The 27,229-nt window shown below is 52.1% G+C and overlaps 3 protein-coding genes across 4 annotated transcripts; 2 read left to right on the plus strand and 1 right to left on the minus strand.

Annotated features, from left to right (window-relative positions):
* The first annotated feature begins 2,190 nt into the window (after positions 1-2,190).
* TDRD6 (tudor domain containing 6) lies at positions 2,191-12,628 on the plus strand. Its single transcript, XM_019613616.3, has 5 exons — positions 2,191-7,614; positions 8,269-8,387; positions 9,522-9,611; positions 10,474-10,531; positions 11,625-12,628. The coding sequence occupies exons 1-5, from the start codon at positions 2,862-2,864 to the stop codon at positions 11,684-11,686; spliced, it is 5,082 nt and encodes a 1,693-aa protein (XP_019469161.2). The 5' UTR covers positions 2,191-2,861; the 3' UTR covers positions 11,687-12,628.
* Positions 12,629-12,745: 117 nt separating this feature from the next.
* Positions 12,746-27,228, minus strand: PLA2G7 (phospholipase A2 group VII). 2 transcript variants are annotated; one of them, XM_085218405.1, is made up of 13 exons: positions 27,109-27,228; positions 25,696-25,859; positions 24,165-24,385; positions 22,057-22,181; positions 20,610-20,760; positions 20,356-20,449; positions 18,618-18,686; positions 18,027-18,174; positions 16,286-16,399; positions 15,939-16,030; positions 15,410-15,583; positions 14,411-14,559; positions 12,746-13,818 (listed from the first exon to the last, which is right to left on the minus strand). In XM_085218405.1, the coding sequence occupies exons 3-13, from the start codon at positions 24,217-24,219 to the stop codon at positions 13,721-13,723; spliced, it is 1,269 nt and encodes a 422-aa protein (XP_085074531.1). In that variant the 5' UTR covers positions 24,220-24,385; positions 25,696-25,859; positions 27,109-27,228; the 3' UTR covers positions 12,746-13,720. The 2 variants fall into 2 exon arrangements, with proteins under 2 accessions (XP_085074531.1, XP_085074530.1); XM_085218404.1 differs by lacking the exon at positions 27,109-27,228 and adding an exon at positions 25,986-26,248.
* Positions 22,366-23,630, plus strand: IMP3 (IMP U3 small nucleolar ribonucleoprotein 3). The gene has a single exon (XM_010708189.3). It carries the CDS (start codon positions 22,478-22,480, stop codon positions 23,033-23,035), a length of 558 nt encoding a protein of 185 aa, XP_010706491.2. The 5' UTR covers positions 22,366-22,477; the 3' UTR covers positions 23,036-23,630.
* Position 27,229: the final 1 nt, after the last annotated feature.

Here is a 27,229-nt window from a genome sequence, read left to right on the forward strand (position 1 = left end):
CTCAACAGTAACGGCCGGCAGGAATGACGTGCCTGCAGACCCGAGGTCCGTAGAGTATTGCAAATGAAAACCTTCATAGGATCATAGAATAGCGCAGGTAGGAAAAGACCTTAAAGATCGTGGAGTCCAACCACAGCCCAGCCATCCTACCCCAACTCTAACAGCCCTCCGCTACATCACGGCCCTGAGCACCACATCCAAACGCTTTTAAACACAGCCAGGGATGGTGACTCAACCACCTCCCTGGCAGCCCATTGCAGTGCTCAACAACCCTTTCTGTAAAGAAGTGTTTCCTGATGTCCAACCTAAACCTCCCCTGGCACAACTGGAGGCCATTTCCCCTCGTCCTGTCAGCAGTGAGCAGAGACCAACCCCGCTCTGCTGCAATCCCCTTTCAGGCACTGGCAGAGAGCCAGAAGGTCTCCCCTCAGCCTCCTCTCCCCAGACCCAACAGCCCCACTTCCTTCAGTCTCTCCTCACAGGCCATGTTCTCCAAGCCCTTCCCAGCCTTGCTGCCCTTCTCTGGCCCTGCTCCAGCACCTCCACGTCCTTTCTGTACTGAGGTGCCCCAAACTGAACCCAGCACTCGAGGTGAGGCCTCACCAGTGCTGAGTACAGGGCAGTATGACTTCCCTGCTCCTGCTCACCATTCCTGATACAAGGCAGGATGCCATTGGCCTTCTTGGCCAACCAGGCACAACTGGTGGCTCACATTCAGCCGACTGTCCATCAGGACACCAAGGCAGCTTTCCAGCCATTCTTCCCCAAGCCTACAGGGTTGCCTGGGGTGCCTGCAGCCACGAGCACAGCATTGTTGTGGTCAATGCAGTGGCTTCCTGCAGGAGCTGGGACAGCCTGCTGCCTACCCTGGCAGCAAGGTGCTGACTTTGCAAGAATTGGCTTCTTATGGTAACTGCCTGTTACTGCAGGGCAAATCCAAGTCCTCTGCCTGCTGAGGATTTTGTACCGGGGGTGGCAGATAAGCACACACAGTGTTTGAGGAGCAGCTCTGTGGTCAGCCCAGGGGGAGGCAATCTGGCTCCTTGCCTGGCCAGCTACAAACTGCAAAAATCAATAAAATCTAATTATTAACCCCTTATTGTTACAGCATCGGTCAGATATTCTCATAATCACACACAGGATTGTATTCAATCACATATCTAGAGCCAGTATTCAATCAACTGTTTAGAGCCGAAATCAAATCTTGTCTCTAAAACATGTTTTAAGATGGACTAATACAATGTAATAAGGTACTTGTCATACCCAATGCTACGGGGAAGGATTTCATGCACTACCAAGCAGCTTTGAATTTCAGATTGACAGTCAGTTATTACAAAATAGGGAGTGACATCCCTTGTTTTCCGTGCTGTCCTGTCTGCAAGCCCCGAGCAGGGAGCAGAATGGAGATTTTGGTTGGATATCAGGGGGGAGTTCTTTACTATGAGAGTGGTGGAACAGGTTGCCAAGGAGGCGGTGATGCCCCATCCCTGCAGGCATTCAAGGCCAGGCTGGATGTGGCTCTGGGCAGCCTGGGCTGCTGGTTGGCGACCTGCACACAGCAGGGGGTTGGGACTGGGTGAGCGCTGTGGGCCTTTGAAACCCAGGCCGTTCTGGGATTCTGTGATTCTATGAAGTTGAGCAGTGTGTCATTGAAGTGTGAGCAGGCTCCCTGGCCACCGGCATTCTGGCTTACATAGGCACAAATCAGAATGCTCTGCAGTGTTCGTTCTTTTTAGCATTACAAAACCATGTCAATATTCACAAAACAAAGAACAGGAAAGCCAAATTTCCCTTCCCTAAGGCAACCCCGCCCGGCCCGTCCTGGTTCGTATCTTTAGTGACCAGTTCTGCCGGAGCTCTGCTGCTCCAGCGTGCCGTAACGGTCACTTCGGAAGCCTGTGAGCATACTGTGTAAGAAAGCAGGGCTGTATGGGTTGCCTCGCTTCCTGCCCTTTGGAGGAGCGCTGCAGGGAAGGAGCAGTGCCTGCCTTTGGGAGACAGCGTGAACGAGGGCCAGTTTGAGAGAACAGCGTAAGTGACGTGACGGCGCAGGGAGGTGCGGTGAGCGGCAAGCAGGGCTGCGCTGTGGGCGCTGGGACACCTGGAGGAGGGCGGCCGTGCTGTGCCAGCCGGGAAGGGAGGGCTCTGATCGGAACCGGGGCTAAGGGGAACGGAGGCCCGTTCATTCTTATGCAGCTTATAGCAGTCAGAGAGCCCCAGAGACGCGAGTCCCTTTCTGCTCGGCATGGGCCCGCCCCTTGCTCAGCTTCCAGTTGTCCCTAGAGACAAAGCCGGTCTGTGAGAGCGGGGACACGCGGCGCAGGCCGAACAGCCGCCCGCAGTGCCGCCGAGCGCCGCGCCCGCGTTTGCTGCGGCCCGACGTTCTCAGAGGCGGCGCGCGATCGCCCCCTGCCGGCAGCGCCTCGAACTGCAGGCCGCGCCGAGGGAGCGTCAGAGCACCTTCCGGCCCGCCCTGACACCGCCGGCCCGCCAGCCAATAGCCGCCAAGCCTCGCTCCTACGTCCCGCCCCCGGCGCCCGCTCGGCCAATGGCGGCGAAGCGCGCTCGGGGGCCTCTGCCCCGCGCCGCGCCGTTAGCGCACAGCCGAGGTAGGGCGGCCCGTGCGCGGCGAGGGGGCCGAGCCGAGCGGCTTCGGCACGCCCCGACGGTAACTCGCGTATTTACGGAGCCGCTGTGTACGCTCGCTGTAACGGGACGGCGTCGTTTGTGTTCTGCTGTTCCTCCTCCTCCTTCTTTTGCTCCGCCCCTCCGGGGCCGCACATGGGCTCACCCGCTGCCCGGCCGCCGTCCCCGGCACCGCGGCACAGTCAGAGAGGCGGCCGCCGTCTGCGGGGGACGCGATGGGCTCCGTACCGGAGCTGCCCGGCCCCGGGGCCGCCGTCTTGCTGCAGGTCCGGGCCGTGGACGTGCGGCCGATGGTGCCCGTGGTGCTGCTGTGGGGAGCGCTGGGCGAGCGCCACGCGGAGCGCGTCCGGCCGTGCGCCGACATCCGGGCGGCCGCGGGGTGCGAGCGCGGAGCCGGGCGGCCGGCGGGAGGCGCGGAGCTTCGCACCGGGGAGCTGGGGCTGGTGGAGCTGGCCGGGCTGTGGTACCGCTGCCGGGTGCTGAGCCGCCGCGGCCGCGGCCGCCGCGTGTTTCTGCTCGACGAGGGCCGCGCGGTGACGGTGTCCGCCGAGTACCTGGCGCGGGGCGGCCCGGAGCTGTTCCGCCCGCCGCCCGAGGCGCTGGGCTGCGTGGTGGCCGACCTGGTGCCGCCCGGGAGCCCCGCGGCCGGAGCGTGCGGAGACGCGCCGAGCTCCGCCTGGACGGAGGAGGCGATGGAGCTGCTGCGCTGCCTGCACGGCAAGGAGCTGCCCGGCCTGGTGCGGGAGCTGCTGGTGCCGCAGCGGCTGCTGGTGCTCGAGCTGCCCCTGCTCGTGGCTCAGCTGCGGCGGCTGGGCCTGGCCGGGCACGCGTCTCCCGACTCCTTCAGCCGGCTGCTCCGGCGCTGCCTGCCGCGCGAGGCCGAAAGCGGCGCCTCCGTTCCCGCTCACCCGTGCGATGGCGAGGGAGACCCGCCGACCCCGTGCAGGCGGAGCTACGTGGAAATGCGGCCCGGTTCCTCCTACGGGGGTCAGTTGGAAGTGGGATGTACGGTGGATGTGGTTGTAACGTGTGCTGAGAACCCCGGTTATTTCTGGTGCCAATTGAAGAAGTGCAGTGAGTTTGTTGCGTTGATGGCTGAAATCCAGGAGTACTGTGAGAGTTCGTCCCAGCCGCATGCCTGGCCGCAGTCGGTGTGCTTAGCCCAGTACTCGGAGGACAAGCGGTGGTACAGGGCTTTAATTGTCAGCGATGTCACTTCTGCAGGTGAAGTAGAAGTCATGTATGTGGACTATGGCAACAGGGAACTGGTGTCCCTAACGAGTCTCCGCTCCATTAACGAGCGCTTCCTAGAGCTGAAGGCCCAGGCCTTCAGGTGCAGCCTTTATAACCTAATCCACCCTAATGGTCGGGACCCGTTTGTTTGGGATGAAGCTGCGATCCTGGCTTTCCGGGAGTTTGTCGATGCCTCCTCAAATCAGTTTGAACTGCAGTGTACCATATTTGCCTTGGCTTCGAGGAACAACAGGGAGCTGTTCAACATCGTAGATTTAATGACGCCTTTTCAGAGCGCGTGCCAGTTTCTGACGGACAGAGGTGTGGCCAAACGCCTGCCGCCTCAAACGCCTCTGGCAGCCTCTGTTCAGCTGCATTCTTTCTATTATTCCATGCACGAGATCAAAATCGGGAGTGAAGAAGATGTTTTTATTACGCACGTTGATGATCCTCAGACATTTTACTGCCAACTTGAAAGGTGTGCGAATGTCCTCTTGCAGCTTAGTGAAAACATTTCTCGTCTCAGTGGAACAGCGTCAGGCTTAGAAGCCTGGCACAGGTCTGGTGAGTTGTGTCTCGCCAGGTATACTGACAGCCACTGGTACCGGGGGGTCCTTACAGAAACAAAACCCACCAAGGAAGTCTTTTTTGTGGATTTTGGGAACACAGAGACTATTGAAGAAGATCATCTGCTTCCTATACCGGGTGATGCTCATGATATCTTGCTTTTGCCAATGCAGGCCATGAAGTGTTCCTTAGCTGACATAGCTAATGTTCCCCGGGAAGCTACAGCGTGGTTTAAGCAAGCTGTCCTTGAAAGGCAATTAAAAGCAATTGTTGTTGCAAAAGAATCTGGTGGTAAACTGTTGATTGAGCTGTTTGATGGTAACATACAAATCAATGCAAAATTGAAGGAGGAGTTCAGGTTAAGAAACAATGCGGAAGTGTGTAGGTGTGTAAGGAGTACAGCTTTGTACTCTACTATGGATATGGAAAAGAGGAATGGGGCTGCACGGTCTCCTCCAAATACAGCAGAAAGTAAAAACTGCACATCTGAAGTCCAGGGAGGAGAGAGGAGTAGCAAAATGCACGTCGAAGAAAAAGATGTAAACCTTCTCCAGCCTGCTGCAAGGAGAGAATGGGCTTCTGGGCTACTGGCATCTGAGGGGAAGGTCAGCAGTAAGAAAGATGCTCTGTTAAATAAAGTGGAGGGAATGCAGTCTCTGCTCTCTGCCGAGATGGATGCAGAGTCAGATAATAAACTTGAAACTGAAGGCAGTTGTGAGCTGCTGAAGCGTGTGACTGATCTGCCACAACAGTGCGTGGCGCCAGCTCTCTCAGTGTTAGCATATGTCTCCTATGTAAATAATCCTTTCGATTTTTATGTTCAACTGGCAAGTGATGAGGCTCGACTTCACAGCATTTCAGAACGCTTAAAGGATGAAATGACAGCAAAGATCCCCTGTGGACAGCTCTTGCAAGCTGGGGACTTAATCTGTGCTCTGTATTCAGACGACAGCCTGTGGTACAGAGCTGTAGTAAAAGAGAAGGCTTCTGACCGTTTGATTAGCATACGATATATTGATTATGGGAACACTTCAGTAGTTGATGTTGATCAAGTGCGCAGGCTCCCTGAAGACTTAGAATCTATTCCAGCAATAGGCATTCCTTGCTTCCTAGGTGGGCTAAAATGCAAAACGAGTACAGGCTGGGCAGAGAAAGCAGCTCTTTGCTTCACAGAGAGGGTAAGTGAGGCTCTGCTAACGTGTGAGTTTGTGGAAGAGGTTGATGGTAAATGGGGAGTTATTCTCAGTGATGATCAAGGTGAAATAACAGTGGATTTAGTTGATGAAAGATCTTATTCAACTGGACTGCTTGATAGAAGTGATGCGATAAATACATGTGAGCCTTTGTCTTCTGGGGCACAAAATGAAGCTTCCTGTGACTGTACATCACTTACCTGGAAGTTCCCCGAGGCAGGCCAGACTGTAAATGTTTATATCACGGTGGTGAATGGTCCAGACTATTTTTGGAGTTGCGGTGCTGATGAAAAAAATATGACCTACATAGAGGAAAAAATAAAGGAAGCTGAAAACCTTGGGCTAAACTCTATGGACAGCTGCATTAAAAGTGGTGATATTTGCCTAGCAAAGTACAGCGAAGATGGGAAGCTCTACAGAGCTAAGGTCAGCAGCGTGAAGGGCAACGACGTAACTGTTATCCATGTGGACTATGGAAGTGAGGAGACTGTTAGCTTGGAGATGCTCAAAGCAATTCCATGTGAATTGCTTCAGGTGCCTAATCAAGCATTTGCTTGCTGTCTGTCAGGTTTCAGTCCCTCCCAGGGCTCGTGGCTTAGTGAAGCCAAAGACAAGTTTTATGATATGACTGTAGAGCTCCTGCTAGAAGCTGAAGTTCTTGGAACTCAGGAGAATAAAGCTTTTGAAGTCCCTCTGTGTGCTGTCAAACTGGAGTCTTCTGGGAGGAATATTAATGAAGAGATGAAATCTTTTTGGAAAGCTGATATGGGAAGTGGTCACAAAGCTATCCCAGACCCTGAGGGTCCCATAGAGGGAAACAGAAGTTCAAACAGTGATGTGGGTCTTTGTCTCAAAAGAGAAACTGCTACTTGTGGATTAGCTCAAGAAGAAAGTGAAAGTGCCTTGCTTTGTTCCCAGTGCTCCTCGGGTGTACCTTGTGGGTGTTCAGGTGGGTCTGAAGCAAACGTGTCTGCTGAGGCTGAGGAGGTGGCTGGTGGATGTGAAACAGCTGAGCTTCGAAGCAGCTTTGATAAAGAGATTGCTCCACTGGAAGATGAGAGCAGTAGCAAAGTATTATTAGAGCCAAGAGGAAGCTGCAGTCTTCTCAGTTCGGGGGGTGGAATGAAATCTGCAGTACAAGAGCCAGCTGAATTACTGTTTCTGCAGGATGTTGAGGTGAAGGCAGAAGGCAAGGCAGCCAGCCCTTTGCCAGGAAATGAATACCAAGAGCTGATGAGATGGCTCCAGGTAGAGCCTTCAATGGATGGTACAACAGAGGCACTGATCGAACTAGATGAATTACAAATGCACTCTTCTTACGATGATTTAAAAGAGTTGATACTGGAGCTGGAGGAAATAGCAGCACTGCCCTCAGTTACTGATGAGATGAAAGAAGCACTGGAAACAGAGGCACTTGAAATGCAGACTGCTTCAGGCAGTGAAGCAACAGAGAAAGCACTGGAAGGGGAAGTATGTGAGCCCCTGCTCCTGTGTGAGGAGATGGGGCACTCAGCAGTCCTGCAGTCTGAACCCTTGCCTTCACTTAGTGAGGGAGAGAGCTCAACGCCTTCTGTTAGTGATGCAGGGAGGACAGCAGAGCTGCTTCCTTCTCATACTCTGCCTTTGAGGCAGACTGCAAAGGTGCTGGAATTGAATTGCTCTGGGGTTCATAGAGCAGAAGCTGTGCAAGAAGACTGGATGGAAGTAGAGCCTGCCCTCATGCTGCCTTCATCTGATGGTAGAGCTGAGAAACAACCAAAGGCCCCTGATATGCTGGCAGTAAGTGCCAAGATTGATCAGCTTCTGGATTTGCAAAAGAAAGATGACTGTTACGTGGAAGAATGGATGCAGCAAGACATGGAGGAGTTGTTTAAAGAATGTGGAAGCACTTCTATACATGTGCAGTCTTCAGACTGTAAATCTGCTGAAGAAACAAGAAAAAAGCAAAGTGATAACATGGCTGACTATAGTGCAGGTAGAGTATCTGATTTTCAGGGGCTAAGTTATCAAAATATTCATTTAAACATGAAAACAGCTTTCCTATAAAAATCTGATTTATTCTCTAATAAGCTGTGAGGGAGTTATGTTAGTGGTAACTTCAGATGGGTTGTGGAAAGCAGAATGTGTAGTATCTCAGGTACTATGGGTAGGTAGTACTATGAATACTAGGTAACATGGCAGTCTAACAGCAGTTGAGAGGTTGATGTAACAACCTCTAAACAAGAAGACATTTTCAAGGCTGTTCAATATAACAGATTGCTGACTTCAGATTATTTATTAATTAAAACAGTTTGGAGGGCTGCTGGGGGACTTTGGGGCAGTAGTGAGGGAGCTGAGTCTTTTGGTTTGCTTTCCTCCTCCATTCATACATCGCAAGGAGGGCAGATTTCAGTTGGATGTGAGGGGGAAGTTGTTTGCTGTGGGAGTGGTGAGGTGCTGGAACAGCTGCCCAGAGAGGCTGTGGATCCCCGTCCATCCCTGGAGGTGTTCAAGGCCAGGTTGGATGGGGCCCTGGGCAGCCTGGGCTGCTGTGAAATGTGGAGGTTGGTGGCCCTGCATGGCACAGGGGGGTTGGAGCTTCGTGATCCTTGGGGTCCCTTCCAACCCAAACCATTCTGTGATGTTGCAGGATGCAGTGGATATACTTGTAAGCTGAAGGGCTTTGCTGTTGGCTCGAAGTGTGTGGTGTGGACATCTCTGCAGTGGTGTGAGGCTCTCATTTTGGAGGTATCTGAGAAGGGCACCAGGGTAAGTATGACTGAATGCTCCTTATAGTTGTTAAGACATGGTCCTTCTTTTGTCTTCTGCCAAACTTTTCAGAAGTCTGCTGCAGGAAAAAAATAGACTTAGTAATGCAAAGTCTGATTCTGGGCTTTTAGACTAGATAGAAACAGCCATCTCATCCTGAATGGATGTTCTCTCAGTACTTGATATTGCCTTCAGAATCTTTCTCACCTTCATGGTCTGTGAGGACAGAAAGATGCGTCCCTGGTTTCTGGGATGCCTCCTGGTGTAGTCCTGTTATGTTGGGATTGCAACTTAGTATTTAGCTTTGAAGCTTTATTACCATTAAATGCCCATGAAACTTGGCATCTTTTTACTGATTCTTTAAGGAATTAGTGTTAAAATGGTGAAAACTTTGAAAGAAATCCAAACTGTAGCATGTATTATGACTAACATACAACTGTTCTTACTGCCGTGAAATAGGCATCTTTCCTGGGTTTATGGCTGGTGGGAGTTAATGTGAACACTGCGTTACAACATACTGGGCTGCCTTGTGCTACTGGTCTTAAAGCTGGAGTAAATTTGTGAATGGGTTGTGATTCTTCCTCCAGTTTGGGGTGTGTGTGTATATACATACACAGACATCATATGTTTATAAAAGCTCCTTAAACTGTAACTTACAATCGCAAATTCAAGCGATTATTTCATGAAAGTAACTCTTTGAAAGGTTGGATGCTTGAGGTTGTGGAAGCCAAGACCATTACTAGTAAATTCCTTAGCTATCTAAGGCTGATTCAGCTGCTTGTAGGAGATGAGTGTCAGATATGGGGTGGCATCTCTTTTGATCAGCCTCTTGCTGGCTCTGATTGATGCTTTCCAGCCTTTCTCTCTCACAATACCTGGATTAGCATCCAAGGAGAGGTTTGAGCTAGAGTGCTATAGAGGGAACCAAATGTGACATACTTCAGCAGTGAATCTAATTTAAAAAAAGAAATCAATAGTGATAGCCAGGTTTACTAGTGGCTAATTATATCTTGCTTAGAAGATCCAGATGGAAAGCATTGTTAGTGGTGAGGAATCCTCAGTTGTATTTTTTCTACTACCGTGTTTTCTTTGAATATATCCTCAGGTTCCACATAGTTGGCTCTGTCCATACAGGTACTGAATCTCTGCAGTGGCAGTGAGGAGGTTGTAGATCCTGAGAACGTCTGGAACGTTATTCCCAGCTGGGCTGGCAGATCACCTGAGGTATGGTGCTCCTTGTCCTGTCACTGCACACCACCAAGAAGAGCCTGGCCTCGTCCATTTGCCTCCCACCTCCCTTTAGATATTTATAAACATTGATCAGATCCCTCCTCAGCCCTCTTTTCCCCAGGCTGAACAGCCCCAGGTTACTCAGCCTTTCCTCATACAGGAGATGCTCCGGGCCCTTCACCATCTTTGTGGCCCTCTGTTGGACTCCTTCTAGGAGATCTGTCTTTATTGAACTGGGAGCCCAGAACTGGGCACAGTGGTCTAAATGTGGCCTATCAGGGCAGAGCAGAGGAGGAGGATCACCTCCCTCGACCTGCAGGCCACACTCTGTTCAGTGCACCCCAGGACACCATTGGCCTTCTTGGCCCCAGGGCACACTGCTGGCTCATGGACAGCCTGTTGTCCACCAGGACCTTCTCTGCAGAGCTCCTCTCCAGCAGGTCAGTCTCTGATGACCTGCTCCTAATCATGATAGCATAGCAGCTAATTGGTAGGTAATGGAAAATACTTATATTGCTAACCAGTTAGGAAATGGTAAAGTTTTCTACTACTTCAGGAAGCACCAACCAATGAAAACCTCATATCTGGAACTCAGAACTCTGGTTTTCAGCTGTGCTACTGATGATGATAGCCCAACGAATGCTTAGTTGATCATTCATATGTAGTTTTTTCATCAAATTAAAAATGAGCAGAAGATATCTATAGTGACTGAAGGGTGAGGGGCAGTGGGGGGAAGCAGCGCTGGAGTATCCAGCAAGGCTGATGTAAAAAGTTAATCTAATTCTACAAGAAACATATAGATGGAGAATATTTTGGCAATCGTGCAGACTTCCTAACAGAATCCTTTTCTGTTTAGAGAACTACTCATGTGACAGAAAACGTGCTGTCCCTGCCAGAAGAATCCTTACTTCAAGGTAAGACTACCTTGAGCACCTCAAAGAGGTTGGATGCGCAGGGATTGGATGCTTTTTAATTCTAGTAAATGCTCATACATCTTTGATTTTACTGAGAAAGTTTGAAGTCAAATGTCTGTTCTGCTTACCACAGGAGATAGGACATGTTCTTCTAATCATGCACAGTTTCTATAATCTATGGAACTGTAGAGCAGTTCTGGTTGAAAGGAGTTTCTGAAAGTCCTTTGTTTTCCTGTGCCTGCTCAAAGCAGTGTCAAATAGATTGGGTTGCTTAGGGCCCTCCATTCAGGTCTGGAACTGATCCAGGGATGGAGTCTGCAGAAGCTCTCTGAGCAACTTGTTCCTGTGTTTGACCCATGGGAAACTGTTATTTCAGCACAGCTGTGCTGAATTGACTAGTCTGTGAGTAGCAAACAGTGAAGCCTGCAGCAGTGCTATGTTAGGCAAGAAAGGATTTGAGAGCTTGATTAAGAAGTTGGACTGGTGAACCTTCAAATCAGTCCTTTCACATTTGCACCATGCAAACGCAGGCTTACTCTCTTGCTGTCTCTGGTGTGATATGCTTACAGTTCTTACCACTTCATTAAGTGTTCTTTTTCCTCTGGGGCTGGTAATTATTACTGTCCAAATTTCTCTCTCAGTTCTTGAATACTTTGGTCTACAGTCAGTATGTCCTCTTAGCAAGAGCTGAGTTACTGTTAGTGAAGGCCACACAGCCACGTGTGGTGGGACTGGAGCCTGAAGCACACCTGTGCTATTGGCTGGAAGGGCACCTGGAGTAGGAGGGAGCTGATGGACAGGGTGCAGAAGCTCCAACTGTGGCTGCCAATACACCCTGTGAGGGCTGGAGTGGCTTTGAACTTAAACCTGCAGTCTGAGAGCACTGTTCCTGATCTGCTTGGGCACTTCAGTTGTTTCAGATGAATTGTCATTATACTGAACTTTTCCTAAGTGTAGTCTTTTAGTGTGGTCCAACAAGTTGATAATGTTTGGTCTGAAGGCTTGTAGATGATTGTGGTTTCAAATAATAATGCGTTTATACATGTTTATAGGAAGGTCTTCGTGCATCTGATCTGTTTTTTCTTCTCTGTAGAAGAGCAAAGTGGTTGCAGTTCAGCTAGATCTGAAGATCCTCGTGTTCTCCAGCCTTTCTGAAAGAGAACTTACTTACCACACGAAGTGTAATAAGTCTCTCTATGCACATCCATTCCCACAAAAATGGGTTTTTATAGGAAATACACAACCAAAGCACTTGGGTGTTCTACGTAACTGAGCAAATGCCTGGTACTGCCACACTTCCTTGTCATGAATAGTGGTTGGTGGGAGACTGGTGCTGTCTGTTGGGCATTTTAAAATTGTGCTTTAATCAAACGCTGTGCCTCTTGACAGGCATCCCTTACTGAGTGCTGGTGTGGCACTAACTTATGCCTAGCTGATAGTGGGTTCTTGATGAAAAGCTTCCCGTGAGCTGCCGTGGTGACATTTGCTGTTGCATTGTTTTGGTTTTGTTTCTTTAGGTTTAGGAAAATTCAGAGTATTTTTGAGGGAAGTTTTTTCCTCTGTAGAGAAATGAAGTTGTTAAGGGCTGAAGCCTTGCATTTTGTGTCATTACAAAGCAATTAAGAAGCTGGAATAAAGCTTGTGCTGGCAAATGCTGTTTAGTGCTTTCTTTTCCAGTGGCCAAATGCTGTGTGCACGCAGGATATTTGTTCACCTGTACCACAGTCAGATGCAGCTATGCACGTCCTGCAGGTAATGGTTCTGCTTTGACCCCCAGGTAGTTCTCCAGAGCACTGTGAGCCATGCTGAGCGTTTTAAACCACTACACCAAAACAGAACTTGTACTCTTAGCACAGCCTTAATGGCACTAACTAAAGATGAAGCCTTTCCTCCAAATGTGGTGATCCAGCAGAATGGTTTCTCTGCTGTCCCATACAGTGTGGTAAGGACCTCTACAGCTAGCTGCAGCTTGCCATGCATTTCATTTTTGTCATGTTTTGGAAAGGGGTTTCTCTTTTTATAGTCCTGTTCTCCGTGCTTCTATATAGCATAGTTTCTTCTGTCTCTTTGGAGGCTGCCACAATGACTTACAAACACCAGGTCTCGTGTTGTAATGGGCTTGCTGAGTGTAACAGGAGATCTCAGGCATTAGTGCTGGCTCAATAAGAGAAACGCATGCATGTTGATGCTCTTAGTAGAGACAAGACACAGTAGTAGGCTGTAAAGAATTTAATTCTGAAAAACAGACTGCAGCTGTCATTGCAATCTCACGTTAAGGTCAGACTTATATAAAATATTTAATTAGTGTTAACTGCTCTGCCTGCATCTTGCTTGTACCCTTATTTTGGAACAAACACCTTACAGTCAGTAGTAGTCCCCCTCTACGAGTCCTTCCTTGTAGCAGCTCCAGGCAGTTTTGCTCTAGAAAGCAGAGCTGCATTTGGCCATTCACAGCCCACTGTATCTGCTGGCACCTGAACAAAGTTGAGTATATGGAGGGTATTGCAGCTGTGTGAGACCACTGCAATCCAACACTGCTCGTGTGCCCCTTTTTAAAGGGAGCAAGTAGCAGCAGTGTGCATCTACTGCAGTTTAATCAGCAGCAATACCAGTGATAGTGGTGATAGAGGGATTGATGGGGGAGGCCCTGCTGTAAAAGCTCTGCCTTGGGGGAACTACGCTTCCTCTGAGTGACCCTTTTAGCAGCTTTTGGAATGGAAGCCACCTGAGAGTGTGGCAGCATGAGCACAAAAAGAAGTAAGTTCAGATGAGAAGTAGTTCCTGGAGCACAGCTGAACTACTCTTACGTAGTTATCAAATTAAGGAGCTCTTTCTTGCATGGCAAAAAAACAAACCCCGAACTTGCTGGGTGCTGCGGACTGACAAAACTGAGTAGTTGAATTCCTCAGAGCCTAATTTATCTCTGCAAAGTTGATTCTAGGTCGGAAGTGTTTAAATTACAGCAAGTGATTCCAACTGCTTGCAAAGCAAGAATTGCCCTGTTGCAGTATTTCAGAGAATCCCACTAACTCTTCTGAACTTAAAATCTTTCTCCATTGTGATTTTTTTGTTGTTGTTGTTTCACACCCCAAAAGCTGTGTAGGAGACCAGTGTTATCTCAGTTCCAAGCAATATGTGGCCAACGTTGGTCCTGGTGAACGTGGCTTTTGTAGTACTTCCTTGTATTCCTTATTCAGTTGGAGATAAGTCAATGTTGGTACCAGAAATAACATTGGGTCCTATGCCATCCACAAGTGAATCCCACTTATCAAAATCTCTCTTAAGGCCTGTAAAATGGGGGAAACAAAACCCAAATGGTAATGAGTTACACAGATCTTTAGTAACACTATACTGAAAAATGATGTAGGAGAAATGAATCCCAGACTGGCCTGGGTTGCAAAGGCCCACAGTGCTCATCCAGTCCCAACCCCCTGCTGTGTGCAGGTCGCCAACCAGCAGCCCAGGCTGCCCAGAGCCACATCCAGCCTGGCCTTGAATGCCTGCAGGGATGGGGCATCCACAGCCTCCTTGGGCAACCTGTTCCACTGCCTCACCACCCTCTGCATGAAAAACTTCCTCCTCACATCCAACCTAAACCTCCCTTGTCTCAGTTTAAAGCCATTCCCCCTTGTCTAGTTTGGGAAAGTAGGGAGTGCAGTTGTGCACACCAGCACAGGGGTACTGAAATGTAAATGTTCTTCCTCTGAGTTGCTTAAGTTATAAAAATAACAGAACTTGAGGAAAACTCTGTGCTATTTTTCTGCTCACTTTTATGAGGCTCTTACTTTTGATCTTGGACTAAACAGCGGTTATTAAATAAAAGCTTCATAGGAATTGAGTTTTGATTCACACCGTACTTTGATATAAACTGACACTTACTCAGATGTTTCTGTAGGAAGGCTAATGAAGCGTGATTGCATATATCAATAGCTTCATTTGGATCTATTTCTCCCTTTAACTTGAAAAACTTTCCAATGATTTCTCCACTCACAAAAGTAAAATCAGGAAAGCTCTGATGTACCGATCCCCTGCAAAGAGAAATGAGCAACAGGTTTGTAAGAATTATAGAATAGCTCAGGTTGGAAAACACCTTAAAGAACATCGATTCCAGCCACAACCCAACCATCCTACCCCAACTCCAACAGCCCTCTGCTAAATCATGGCCCTGAGCACCACATCCAAATGGTTTTTAAACACAGCCAGGGATGGTGACTCAACCCCCCCACCACATGCAGGGCCACCAACCTCCACATCTCACAGCAGCCCAGGCTGCCCAGGGCCCCATCCAACCTGGCCTTGAACACCTCCAGGGATGGACGGGGATCCACAGCCTCTCTGGGCAGCTGTTCCAGCACCTCACCACTCTCACACCATACAACTTCCCCCTGACAGCCAACTGAAATCTGCCCTGCCTCAACTTCAAACCATTCCCCTTGTCCTGCTGTTATCTCCCCTTTCCAAGAGCTGACTCCCCTCCTGTCTGTAGGCTCCCTTCAGGTCCTGCAGGCTGCACTGAGGTCACCCCGCAGCTTCTCTTCTCCAGGCTGAACAGCCCAGCTCCCTCAGCCTGTCTTTGTAGTGGAGGTGCTGCACTACTCCTCTGAACCCTCTCCAACAGCTCCCTGTCTTTCTTGTACTGGGGGCTCCAGACCTGGACACAGTGCTGCAGATGGGGCCTCATGAGGGCAGAGTAGAGGGGGGACAATCACCTCCCTGTCCCTGCTGGCCACCCCTTAATTTAAATGTGAAGCCTTGAAGAAGTAGAGCCTGTCGTTCTTTCTTGCAGCCACATGCAATTGAACAGCTCCAACATGAGAATAAGTTTTGAAATCAAAGACTTGTCTTATGTTTCAGAAATGGTGGATGCATGGCACTTACTTGATGGTGATCATTTTCTTGTTTGTATCATTGGAACTTAGCTTCTTCATCTTTAAGATATTGGAAGCCCACTGGAATTTTTCCGAGTTGATAAAGAGCAGTGGTTGCTGCACGCTGCTTTGGTAAGTGTCGTCGCCTACTGGGAGCATCCATGCATCGAGGGCAATGCCACACCTGCCAAAACAACATCTGGATATTATCACAGGTACACAGCTTTGATTTGCAGCAGACATGGGGAAAATCTGAGCATACTGAATAGGTAAACATTATTGAATCATTTTGTAGCAATGTGTTTCTACTCTCATGGGATCCATCCATTATTCTGTTTGCTGGTCTGCCAGCACTCAGGGTACCACAACAAACTATGACAGAGCTGTTAAGTTCCACCATATCCCCAAAGTTGAACGAAACATGAGCTGAGAAAATGAGATGTGCCAAGCGGCTGTTCTTCAAGAGCCAGTTAATGGGACCTTAGGTAAGGTGCCCTGCTCAGGTGCCAAGTGTCCCTTCCTTTGTTTTTCATACTTACCTAAATCTAATTTCTTTGCTGAGACTCTCAATAACTGTAGCACCACCAAAAGAGTGTCCCATCACAGCTATTCTGCTAGTATCAACAGAATCCTGCCAAAAGAAAGCCAGCTGCTGTAAGAGACTACTTCTTTTCTCAATCTGAAGTGGTTTTTTAGACAACAGATCCTAATGAAGTTGGAAGAGCACAGTTTCAGCTCCATTACTATACAGATGACCTGAGAACATGTTCATAGATCTACAGTGAGACATTCAGAATAGTCTACAAGAAGCAGTTTAGAAATGGCAGAGGGAAACCAGAACTGTTACTGGGCATGGAACACAAGGAAGCTACCAGCTCTCACTCACCTTCAGGTGGTTCCAGTCAAAGTCTGAGTTCAGCACATTCATCACTTCCTCTCCTGAATTGATTTTAAGAATGAGGTTGAGTGCTTGGATGCACTCCTGTGCTCTCTGCTGTACCTGGGAGACACAGATGGGGCAGAACAGAGGAATGAACTGGGAGTTATAGGATATCTGCTGGCTTTGCTGGCCTCTGTTCACAACATTTAGCCTGATGTTGTACCTCAGTGGCTGATACAGTAAGCACTTACAAACTGCAGAGCGGCTGTGTAAAACAAAAGCCTGAAAGGTTTTGTTCAACGTGGAATCTGGATTTTGGAAGCCCAAAAATGCTGAAGCTCTTATGTAGATCCTCCACACACACAGGAATTTGTCCCTGTAACACAGGCCAAAAACCTTCAACCCCTGCACTGTCTCACTTCTCACAGAGGTACAGGGATGTGCAGAGGCTTACATTACACAACCACAAGGAGGGCTGACTTGTGCCTCTTCCTCATGCTCACTTTGGTAAGCAAACACCATTGCATCACTTTGCCCCATCTCCCCAGCTCCGAAGCCATCTTTATGCTGGATATACCCGGAACAGGAAACAGCCTAGAAGCCCTTCCTATTTTCAATGCATACACACTGGTGAAAAACGTATTAAAGCTGTTGCAAACACAGGATTTCAGTGTTCAGCATGAGAAGTGGTTTGGATTTTGATACTTTGGTAGAAGAAAAACTTCAAAAAGAACTGAAGAGCAGCAGAGTCTTTGGGAACAACTGACTGCACCAGGCAGCAGGACGTCCTGAGTTTCAAGTAAATCTCCATCTCCTAATTCTTGACTGGTGAAACATACAGACACCAGCTCCCGCAGTTTATTTACAAGCTCCAGTGTGATATATTTAGCCCCATTTAGGAGGATGTTGTTATGCACACAGGAAAGCACACTCGTACTGCTGCCCAGTGAGATAAACACTCCTCTGCTTGAGTCTGCACAGCGTGGAAGAAAACACTCCCACATTTTAAAGGTCAGGTCAGTCTCTGGAAGAGCTTATCACTATGGCTATAGGGCATCCAGCGTGGATGCTGCTTATCACCAGGAAGCTGCACTGTTTACACTGCGTACCTTCAACCACATTAAGTGTGTTGAAGGTGACGAAGCAAACATCCCCCTTAAAGCAGAGATGATTCATCTCGCTATCCAGCAATAAACAAGAGCTAAAAGCATGCCTAAGGCTGCACAGACATCTGAATTCAACTCTGTGTCCTTTAAAGACAAGGCTGAGCAGCAGAACTGTGCAGGCACAGAGGAGAAGCAGAATATGGAGAGAAACAGAAAGAGGTGAAACAGCTGACCAAGCATGGCAGCACAAGCTCACGAGAAAGCTTTCCTGAAGAAGCAATTTAACATGGAAGCACAGAAGGGTTTGAGGCCATCGGCGCTGGCCTGCAGTGCACAGGGACACCGCAGCTCCTCAGTGCTCAGAGCCCCGTCCCCTGGCCTTGGCTATGTGCAGGACGGGGCAGCACCACCTCTGGGCACCCTGTGCAGCGCCTCACCGCAAGCAGCTCCTTCCTCCATCCAAAGCCTCCCCTTTATATGGAAGAAAGATGTTGGTGTTCCCATCTTCGGGAGTTTTCTGTATATCCACAGAGCCATGGCAGCAGACTGCAGATGTAGCCAAAGGGAAAGCCTTGCTGGCGTTACTCAGTGCTGACCACACACCTCTCCTGCCCCATGCAGAGCACAGCCCTGGGCTGTACCTGCTTGTGACGCACACAGCGTTCCTCCTCTCCTGCTCTGAGCTTCCTGTAGTAGATCCACTCCTTCTCCACGCTTGATGCAGGCTCCACCTCTGGCTCAGAATCAGCCTTCTTTTTACAGAAATATGTTGCTGAAGCTGATTCATCTCTGAAATAACAACAAAAGGTTACGTCTGACGTTGTAGCCGTTTGGTTTGGGAAGAAGTTCAAAGAAGCCTTAGTTTTGACCTGTCTCAGGAAGTCAAAGCTCCCAACCCTGCTGCACACCCCACTGAGTGCAGACAAGACTTTCCAAACAATGGAGAAACCCCACCAAAACTGCAACTACCATTATGTTCTGTGGGTTCCAACACTAACAGTGAGAAAAGGAGCGTGCTTAAAGAATGACAACGATAACTACCTACAACAATTTTCCCTCAAGGCTTCAAATTAATTTCCTTTGTTCAGCTGGGTGGGAATAGAACTAGATGAATGGGAAGCTGAAGCTGTTAGTTGCTCTTTCAAAACAAAAAGTTCTTCTCTACAACAAGAAGCGTTCTATTATGAGCAAGTTTCTTTCTGTCAGGGCTCAGTAACACGCAGTACACACACCTGTGCTCCACAGCTGCCACCAGAAAGCCTTGAGAAGCCATCTCTATGCAGATAGCAGAATAGATGGTCCTGCAATCAAAAGACACGCTGGTGACCACATGGACACGATTGTTTTGGTTGCACAGCTCCTTAAACACTGACTGTGCCACAGACACACCAGTCCCCCATTCTCTATTTTGTCTGTTTCAGCCAGCAGGGCAGGCTGCCTGTGTCAGTTCCCAGAGGGTGCTTTTGGTGATTGCTTTTTGGTGCTGTTTTGCTTTTAGTTGCAGCTCATCTTCACAACATCCTTCTGGCTCAATAAATACCTACACCTCTAAAATACAATATGGCCGGGGTTGGAAGGGACCTCAAGGATCAAGTATCCAGCTGGCGACCGGTCGTGAGTGGTGTTCCCCAGGGGTCGGTGCTGGGGCCTGTCCTCTTCAATATCTTTATCGATGACCTGGATGAGGGCATCGAGTGCACCCTCAGTAAATTCACAGATGACACCAAATTGGCTGGAAGTGTGGATCTGCCTGGGGGCAGCGAGGCCATAGAGGGATCTGGACAGGCCGGAGAGCTGGGCTGAAGCCAATGGGATGAGGTTCCACAAGACCAAATGCCGGGTCCTGCACTTTGGCCACAACAACCCCAGGCGAAGCTACAGGCCTGGGGCGGTGTGGCTGGAGGACTGTGTAGAGGAAATGGACCTGGGGGTAGTGATTGATGCTCGGCTGAACGTGAGCCGACAGTGTGCCCAGGTGGCCAAGAAGGCCAATGGCATCCTGGCTTGCATCAGGAACAGTGTTGCCAGCAGGAGCAGAGAGGTGATTGTTCCCCTGTACTCAGCTCTGGTGAGGCCGCACCTCGAGTGCTGTGTCCAGTTTTGGGCCCCTCACTGCAAGAAAGACATTGAGGCCCTGGAACGTGTTCAAAGGAGGGCAACAAAGTGTGAGGGGTCTGGAACACAGGCCATATGAGGAGAGGCTGAAGGAGCTGGGAATGTTCAGCCTGGAGAAGAGGAGGCTCAGGGGAGACCTCATTGCTCTCTATAACTACCTGAAGGGAGGTTGTGGTGAGCTGGGGTCAGCCTCTTCTCTCGTGTAACAGTGATAGGACCAGAGGGAATGGTTTCAAGCTACGGCAGGGGAGATTCAAGCTGGACATTAGGAAGTATTACTTTTCAGAAAGGGTGGTCAGGCACTGGAATGGGCTGCCCAGGGAGGTGGTGGAGTCGCCGACCCTGGGGGTGTTCAAGGAAAGACTGGATGTTGTGTTGAGGGACGTGGTTTAGTGGGAGCTATTGGTAATAGGTGAGCGGTTGGACTGGATGATCTTTTAGGTCTTTTCCAACCTTGGTGATTCTATGATTCTATGAAAATCCAGCCCCCCCACCAAATGCAGGGCCACCAACCTCCACATTTCAGAGCAGCCCAGGCTGCCCAGGGCCCCATCCAACCTGGCCTTGAACACCTCCAGGGATGGACGGGGCATCCACAGTCTCTCTGGGCAGCTGTTCCAGCACCTCACCACTCTCACAATAAAGAAACTTAATGGAGAAACAAAGAAGCCAACCCTGCCTTATTTACAAGCTCTGTTTTCAATGGAAGCACTCTGATACACAGCAGCCTGTTCTTTGTATCGTGTTCAGCCCCACGGGGATCTCACCCCATCCTGAGACCCATTCAGCACCATTCCTGGACACTGACATTACTGTGGATGACCAAAAGAGTTTGCCAACGAGCTGCAGACTTACCGAAAAGCTCCAAGTCCATGGGAAAAAACAAGCAGTGGGTATTTTTCTCCTGGCTTAAAAGCAGCATTTGATTTTGCAGGACATGTCACTGAACCTACATGAAAATGGAAATGCATGTCATTATTACTTAAACGAGAGACCTACAGACCCTCTCTGTAGGAGAGATCTCAATAGCCTGCAGACTGGGCCTCAGAGAGGTCGTCTGAGAATCAGTCCAATTCTGCAAATGCTTTGGGGACCAAAAGCACTCTTACCAACATAATATTGGAAAAGCCTTTCTCCCACGACCCGGTACATATTGAGGAAGTCAGACAGCCCCTGATAGTACTCTTTGTCTGGAATCCACGGCGTCTCTTCAGTATCTGTGTCGTCGCATGATGGATAATACAGGCGCAAAAAGCTTCCCTGGAATTAGCAAAAGAAAAGGGAAGATTGCTGTTTATTGATGAATGGCAAAGAAAAGATTTACGCCAGGGAAGGACTTCAGTTGCAAGAACAGCTCAAGAGAATTTAGAGAATGTTATAAGAAAATTATTGTCCAATATAAGCTAAGCTCTGATGGCAGTGCTGTGTCACCATCCCTCTGCTCCTGCTGTGAACTGCACACTGCAGCACAGAGCACTGCAAGGAGATCTCCCACAGACACTGCAATCTGCACTCATACTTCCCAGTCTGCAGTGGGATGTGCAACAAGCAGTTTGAACCCACTGTCCTGCTCCACTGTACCTTAATCACAGAATCACAGAATGGTTGGGTTGGAAGGGACCTCAAGGATCACGGAGCTCCAACCCCCCCCACCACATGCAGGGCCACCAACCTCCACATCTCACAGCAGCCCAGGCTGCCCAGGGCCCCATCCAACCTGGCCTTGAACACCTCCAGGGATGGACGGGGATCCACAGCCTCTCTGGGCAGCTGTTCCAGCACCTCACCACTCTGTGTGAAAATCTTTCCCCTAAACTTACATCAATGTGTGACACAAACGCAATGAAGGAAGAAAGCAACAAAGCTTCAGACAGACAAGTAATTATATTAATTCAAGCCCAGAGCAGTCACAGTGAATTTCCCCTGCTGAGCAACTGCTGAACAGAACAGGGGAAAGGTTCATTATCTATCACTAAGAACTGTAACTGTGCTGATTGCTTATCTAAGGAAAAGACGTGGGCTGACTGCAAAGAGAAACCAACCCTTTTTGGTGCTGTAAGAGAAGCCAGATGGAAGAGAGCAAAACCCATAGCTGACCTCTGCAAGCGGGTGATACCTCACAAGTGTGGGGAGCAAAACTGCAACGCAAGATTAAAGAGCAAGAGGATATGAAACAGAAACTTGTGAGCAAGCCCATCAGCTGGCTATTGCCGTTCCTGTCTTATCGTGCTGTCTTTCTGCCCTACCAACTGCAGAACTGACATCCTGTTCTCCTCCACGGAGATACCATCTCATCTCTCACCTCTGTCCCAGCTGAAGCAGTGCAACGCTCATCACCCAGCCCCGCCGACCCGCATCGGGACCCTCCTGAGCACAGCACGCAGGGGGAGCCGTGCGGAGCCGTGCAGCCCTGCGGTCCGTGGAACCCACGGCTAAGGGCTGCCCCGTCCCACCGTGCCGGGCTGGGCGGGGATGGAAAAGCACGTTCAGCCGGAGCGCGTCCGGCAGCCCTGCACGCAAACACGGCCGGCCGCTGGGCTCATCCCGGCTCCGTACCTCGGCCGCGTTGCCGGTCATCAGATCCGTGCAGCCCACGGCGTGCGGGCCCTTCCCGGCGGGGATCCGATAGCCTTTCTCCGAGCCGCCGCCGCCCATCTCCGTCGCTGCTTTCGCCGATAAACCTGGGGACAAAACACGGCGCATCAGGAGAGCCCCGGAGCCGCCGGGACGGCCGCAGGGACGCGAGGAGCGGAGCGGAGCGAAGGGCGGGCGGGCGGGCGGGCTCCGTGCGAGCACCCGGCACAGCGCTCGGCCCACCCGCGGGGCGGCACCTCGGCACGGCGCTGCCCGGCTCCGCTCCGCCCGCACCGGCAGCCCGCCGAGCGCCGCCGGCCCCGCTCCGGACCGGGGGAGGCGGGGCGGACCGCGACCCCGACGCTCCTCCCCGGAAGGGCCCGGCGGCACGGGAGGCGGCAAGATGGTGCGGAAGCTGAAGTACCACGAGCAGAAGCTGCTGCGGCGGCTGGAGCTGGTGAGCTGGGAGGCGGCGCCGGGCAACCTGGCCGAGGTGCGGGCGCTGCGGCGGTACCGCGTGGGGCGGCGCGAGGACTACGCGCGGTACAAGGCGCTGGCCCGGGAGGTGCGCGCCTTGGCGCGGCGGCTGCGCGATCTGAGCCCGGCCAGCGCCGCCTTCCGCGCCCGCTGCGCCGGCGCGCTGCTGGAGAAGCTGTACGCGATGGGGCTCGTGGCCTCGCGGCGCTCCCTGGCCGTGTGCGAGCGCGTGTCCGCCGCCTCGTTCTGCCGCCGCCGCCTGCCCTGCCTGCTGCTGAAGCTGCGCATGGCGCAGAACCTGCGGCACGCCGTCACCTTCGTGGAGCAGGGCCACGTCCGCGTCGGGCCCGAGGTGATCACCGACCCCGCGCTGCTCGTGCCCCGCGCCATGGAGGACTTCGTCACCTGGGCCGACGCCTCCCGCCTGCGCCTCAAGGTGCTCGACTACAACCAGGAGCGCGACGACTTCGACCTGGCGGCGTAGAGACGGCCGGAGCGGGGCTGCGACGCGCGGGGAGCCCTCCTGAGAGACCGCCGAGCCGTTCTGCGGCCCCCGGAGCCCCCCCGGCCCTGGCCTGGCCTGCTCTGCTCTGCCCAGAACGCACCCGCACTGCCCGAGCCCTCACGGTGACGCTGCCGGGCTTCCACGCAGCCAGAAGTGCTGGGCTCATCCTCTGCCCGCAGCTGTGCGGCGCTCCTTGCTCAGAGCAGCGCTGGAGGAGCTTTGCACGTGGCCAAGCAGCCGCTGTGCTGATGTGCCCGGCTCCGCTGCTGCTGCGGGGGCTGTGCGGCAGCACCCCAATCCTGCTCCTCATCGCAGCGCTGCCCCAAGAAGGTCTGCTTTGGCCCAGAGCAGCGTGTCAGCAGGGGAATGCTGGGTGGTCAGCAGTGGACCAAATGCTGGATTTTGGGAACTGTTTGACTTTGGGCCTCAAATACAACAAACAAAAGCGAACTTGGTTTTCCTGTGAAGCCTTACAGCATAGGGCGGGCTGCAGATCAGTGCTGGGCGGCTCTGGGGCTGCTGGGGGTGTTACTCCTCGTTCCAAAAAAGAAATAAAATGTCACATTTTGGAAGAGCTCCGTGTGGTGTCATATTGCCTTTCCTGTTGGCATAACCCAGTGAACACCGCTTCTCGTCTCACAGAACTGCTTTTGGCACGGCATCACAAGCAGGCTGTTAGGCTGCATTTGCTCAGGGTTTTAGGCTGGAGAAGAGAAGGCTGCAGGGAGACCTCAGTGTGGCCTTCCAGTACTTGGAGAGAGCAGATACACAGGAGGGAGAACGGCTGTTTGTGAGGGTGGGTGGTGACAGGACAAGGGGAATGGTTTTAAAGTGAGCCAGGGGAGGTTTAGGTTGGATGTGAGGAGGAAGTTTTTCCCCCAGAGGGTGGTGAGGCAGTGGAACAGGTTGCCCAAGGAGGCTGTGGATGCCCCATCCCTGCAGGCATTCAAGGCCAGGCTGGATGTGGCTCTGGGCAGCCTGGGCTGCTGGTTGGCGACCTGCACACAGCAGGGGGTTGGGACTGGATGATTTGGGACTGGATGATCTTCGAGGTCAACCCAGGCCATTCTATGATTCTATGAACAGATGCAGAAAAGATGTTCCTTACCTGAAGCACGACTTTTCATGAACACCTTCCGAGCTCTGGCCCACAGCGACGCCATCACTCCTTAGGAAGAGCAGAGGGTCCCACAGCAGGGTGCAGGCAGGCAGCAGCCGGCTCACTGCTCTGCTCGGGGGGTTGGGAATAGCACAGGGCTGCTCCCCAGGAGGTGGGGGCAGGGTGGAAACCTGTGGCTCCACACCTTCACACCTTCAGGTCCTTCCACCCTGAAAGAAACCGTCACATCCTTTACTTGTGCACCAGGGGTTACCACTGCCAGTGCATCTCTTTTTAAAGGTTTTTTTCCTCCAACTGTTCTGTGCTCTGCTTGGAGGGGAGGAGCTGGCCTGGGGACAGCGGGGGGGCTGGAAGGGGAGTCCTTCACACTGAGGTCTTTGTGTCGGGACGACAAGGCTGAGGCTGTCGCTGGAATATAAATGTGCTGTGCTCAGCTGCTTTTCCAGTCAACAGAGACTCTGCACGTGGAGGCAGCCTCCAAACCCCGGCATTTCAGTGAGGCTTGGCAAGAGTTGTCTCCATCACAGTCCTGCGAGTGTAGGGTGGATTCACACATTCACTGAGTGTGGGGGAAAAGCAACACACAGCAACACACAGCTTCAGGACAGCATTTACCTGGGAGCAAATGGGGCGGCTGACCGCCACTGAGAGCTGGAGGCAGAGGGGTGAGGTCTGGTTATTCCTGGAGCTGCACTGAGGGCACCTGTGTGACCCCTGTGTGAGTCCCAGCTGTGGGCTGCTGTCAGCCCCATCCCCAGGGCTGTGTTATGGGGAGTTGCACTCTGCAACCTCTCTTACACAGAGATGCCCCGTCCATCCCTGGAGGTGTTCAAGGCCAGGTTGGATGGGGCCCTGGGCAGCCTGGGCTGCTGTGAAATGTGGAGGTTGGTGGCCCTGCATGGCACAGGGGGGTTGGAGCTTCATCATCCTTGAGGTCCCTTCCAATCCCCGCTGTTCTGTGATTCTGTGATACTCTATCCCAGTTTCTGCCCAGAAGAGCAGGAGGGGGTAAAGTCCGGCAGATCTTTCTGCAGAGGGACAGTCCATAGCTCAGCACATGAACACCGATAGCTCATGGGGCTCAGAACACTGCAGAGGAAACACGTCCTGAGAGGGCTGTGGCTGCCCATGTGCTCTAAAGGAGTTGGGACAGGAGCTGGGATCTCCTAGGCTCTCAGAGCTCAGGTGGGACGGAGCCCCCCAGGACGTGCAGACAGCCCTAGCAGTGCACACAGGGCAGCACGCCGTCCCACTTCGCCTCTCCCGGTGCCGGGCGCTCCCTGGACACCCGAAGCCACATTCGATACCGCGCAGTTTCCCTTTCCTCCCACCCAGCGGAGCCGTCCGGCACCGTCGCGTCCCCCCGCTCAGCCGCTCCCCCCCACCCCCTTATCCTTCCGCATGGATTTGGGTGGGGTAAGAAGAAGGTTGGGAGCTCGGTACGACCACAGCTCCTCCCCGCCCCTCTCAGCACCGCCGCCCCCCCGCCCCCGTTGCCCACGGGCAGCGCTGCCCGTACCTCTGCGGTGTCCCGGCCCTCTGCAGGCGCCGTGCGTCGCACGGAACGGACAGACGGACGGACGGACGGACGGATGAACGCCGGGCGCTGCCGGAGGGGAGGGACCAAACTCCGCCTCACTTCTCAGCCGGGACGGTGTTTGTGGGAGAGGCTTTTCCCCGAGCCTGGAAAGGAAGCGTGCCTCGTGGGAGCTGCGCCAACACGCGCGGCCGGCCGCGTCCCGTGGCGACGGGAGCACCGCGTTGGGGCGGCTTGTCTCAGGGGCGCTGACAAAATCCGGCTTTACAAACCGGGGCCAGCATCCCGTTAGCAGTGAGCCCCGCTTCTGAGTGCCGTTTGTAGGGTGGTTGGAGCAGCTCGGGGCCCCGTGGATATTGCAGATGTGCCCGTGCGGTGCGTGCCCTCCACTGCGCTGACTCGCAGTATGCTCAGTGCGGCCGGCACTTGGGAAATAACCCCAAGTCCCATAATAATAACGAAAGAGAACTTTGAACGTTGCCAGCGGTTCTCTGGAAAGGAACGGGAAAGCCGTGAAAGTGCCCAAGGCTTTTTTTTTTTCTTTTTCTTTTTTTCTTTTTCTTTTTTTTCTTTTTCTTTTTTTTTTCTTCTTTTTTTTCTGGCGTTTTGTTTCGGTGAAGGGCTGGAAGCGTTAAAGCATCTCGTTTATTGCAAAAGAGAGCCGTTGGAGGACTGCTCCCATAGCTCTGCTTCACTACAGAACAGGTTTTTCAGGGTCAGCAGGAGGCAGCCAGAAGGAGGTGTGTGAAGGATTTCATTAACAGGGATTTTAAAGCCAGTGGCACTGCTGTACCCAACTGAGCAGCACCAAAATCCATCAGTATCACAGAATCCCAGAACGGCCTGGGTTGCAAAGGCCCCCAGCGCTCATCCAGTCCCAACCCCCTGCTGTGTGCAGGTCGCCAACCAGCAGCCCAGGCTGCCCAGAGCCACATCCAGCCTGGCCTTGAATGCCTGCAGGGATGGGGCATCCACAGCCTCCTTGGGCAACCTGTTCCACTGCCTCACCGCCCTGTGTGACAGTGCTGCGGCTCTGAGGGACACGGCCAGCGGGTGCAGTGCAGGAAAAGACCCCGAATGCCATCAGCGCTGGCCTGCAGTGCACAGGGACACCGCAGCTCCTCAGTGCTCAGAGCCCCGTCCCCTGGCCTTGGCTGTGTGCAGGACGGGGCAGCACCACCTCTGGGCACCCTGTGCAGCGCCTCACCGCCTCACCGCAAGCAGCTCCTTCCTCACATCGACCGAAATCTGCCCTCCTTCAGTCCGAACCCATCGCCCTCGTCCCGTCACGCGGACCCTGATAAGAGTCTGTCCCTTCTCTCGTGCAGCCCTGGAGGCACTGCAGGCCGCTCTCAGCTCTCCCCGCTCCTTCTCCTCTCCAGCAGCACAGCCCACCTCTCAGCCTGCCCTCCATCCCGAGATCATCCCTCGGCTAAGCTGGCGGTGCGCCGGGATCCTCCTGACGCCGTCGGGCAGGGCCCGGGCCGCCAGGGCAGGGAGGGCGGTGCTGCAGGGC

Source organism: Meleagris gallopavo, chromosome 2 (genome assembly GCF_905368555.1).
Source record: "Meleagris gallopavo chromosome 2, MGAL_WU_HG_1.1, whole genome shotgun sequence".
In the NCBI taxonomy this organism is placed as follows: Eukaryota; Metazoa; Chordata; class Aves; order Galliformes; family Phasianidae; genus Meleagris; species Meleagris gallopavo.

Bases quoted from the DNA above. Each gene is read 5' to 3' on its own strand.
- TDRD6 (XM_019613616.3), top strand. From the start codon at position 2,862: ATGGGCTCCGTACCGGAGCTGCCCGGCCCCGGGGCCGCCGTCTTGCTG. The intron at 9,612-10,473 runs GTATGGTGCTCC...TTTTCTGTTTAG, and splicing joins GGGCTGGCAGATCACCTGAG to AGAACTACTCATGTGACAGA. The intron at 10,532-11,624 runs GTAAGACTACCT...TCTTCTCTGTAG, and splicing joins AGAAGAATCCTTACTTCAAG to AAGAGCAAAGTGGTTGCAGT.
- IMP3 (XM_010708189.3), top strand. From the start codon at position 22,478: ATGGTGCGGAAGCTGAAGTACCACGAGCAGAAGCTGCTGCGGCGGCTG.
- PLA2G7 (XM_085218405.1), bottom strand. From the start codon at position 24,219: ATGGCGTCGCTGTGGGCCAGAGCTCGGAAGGTGTTCATGAAAAGTCGT. The intron at 16,400-18,026 runs GTACAGCCCAGG...TGTGTCTCCCAG, and splicing joins GCTGTGTGCGTCACAAGCAG to GTACAGCAGAGAGCACAGGA. The intron at 15,584-15,938 runs GTAAGTATGAAA...TTGTTTTGGCAG, and splicing joins AGCAAAGAAATTAGATTTAG to GTGTGGCATTGCCCTCGATG.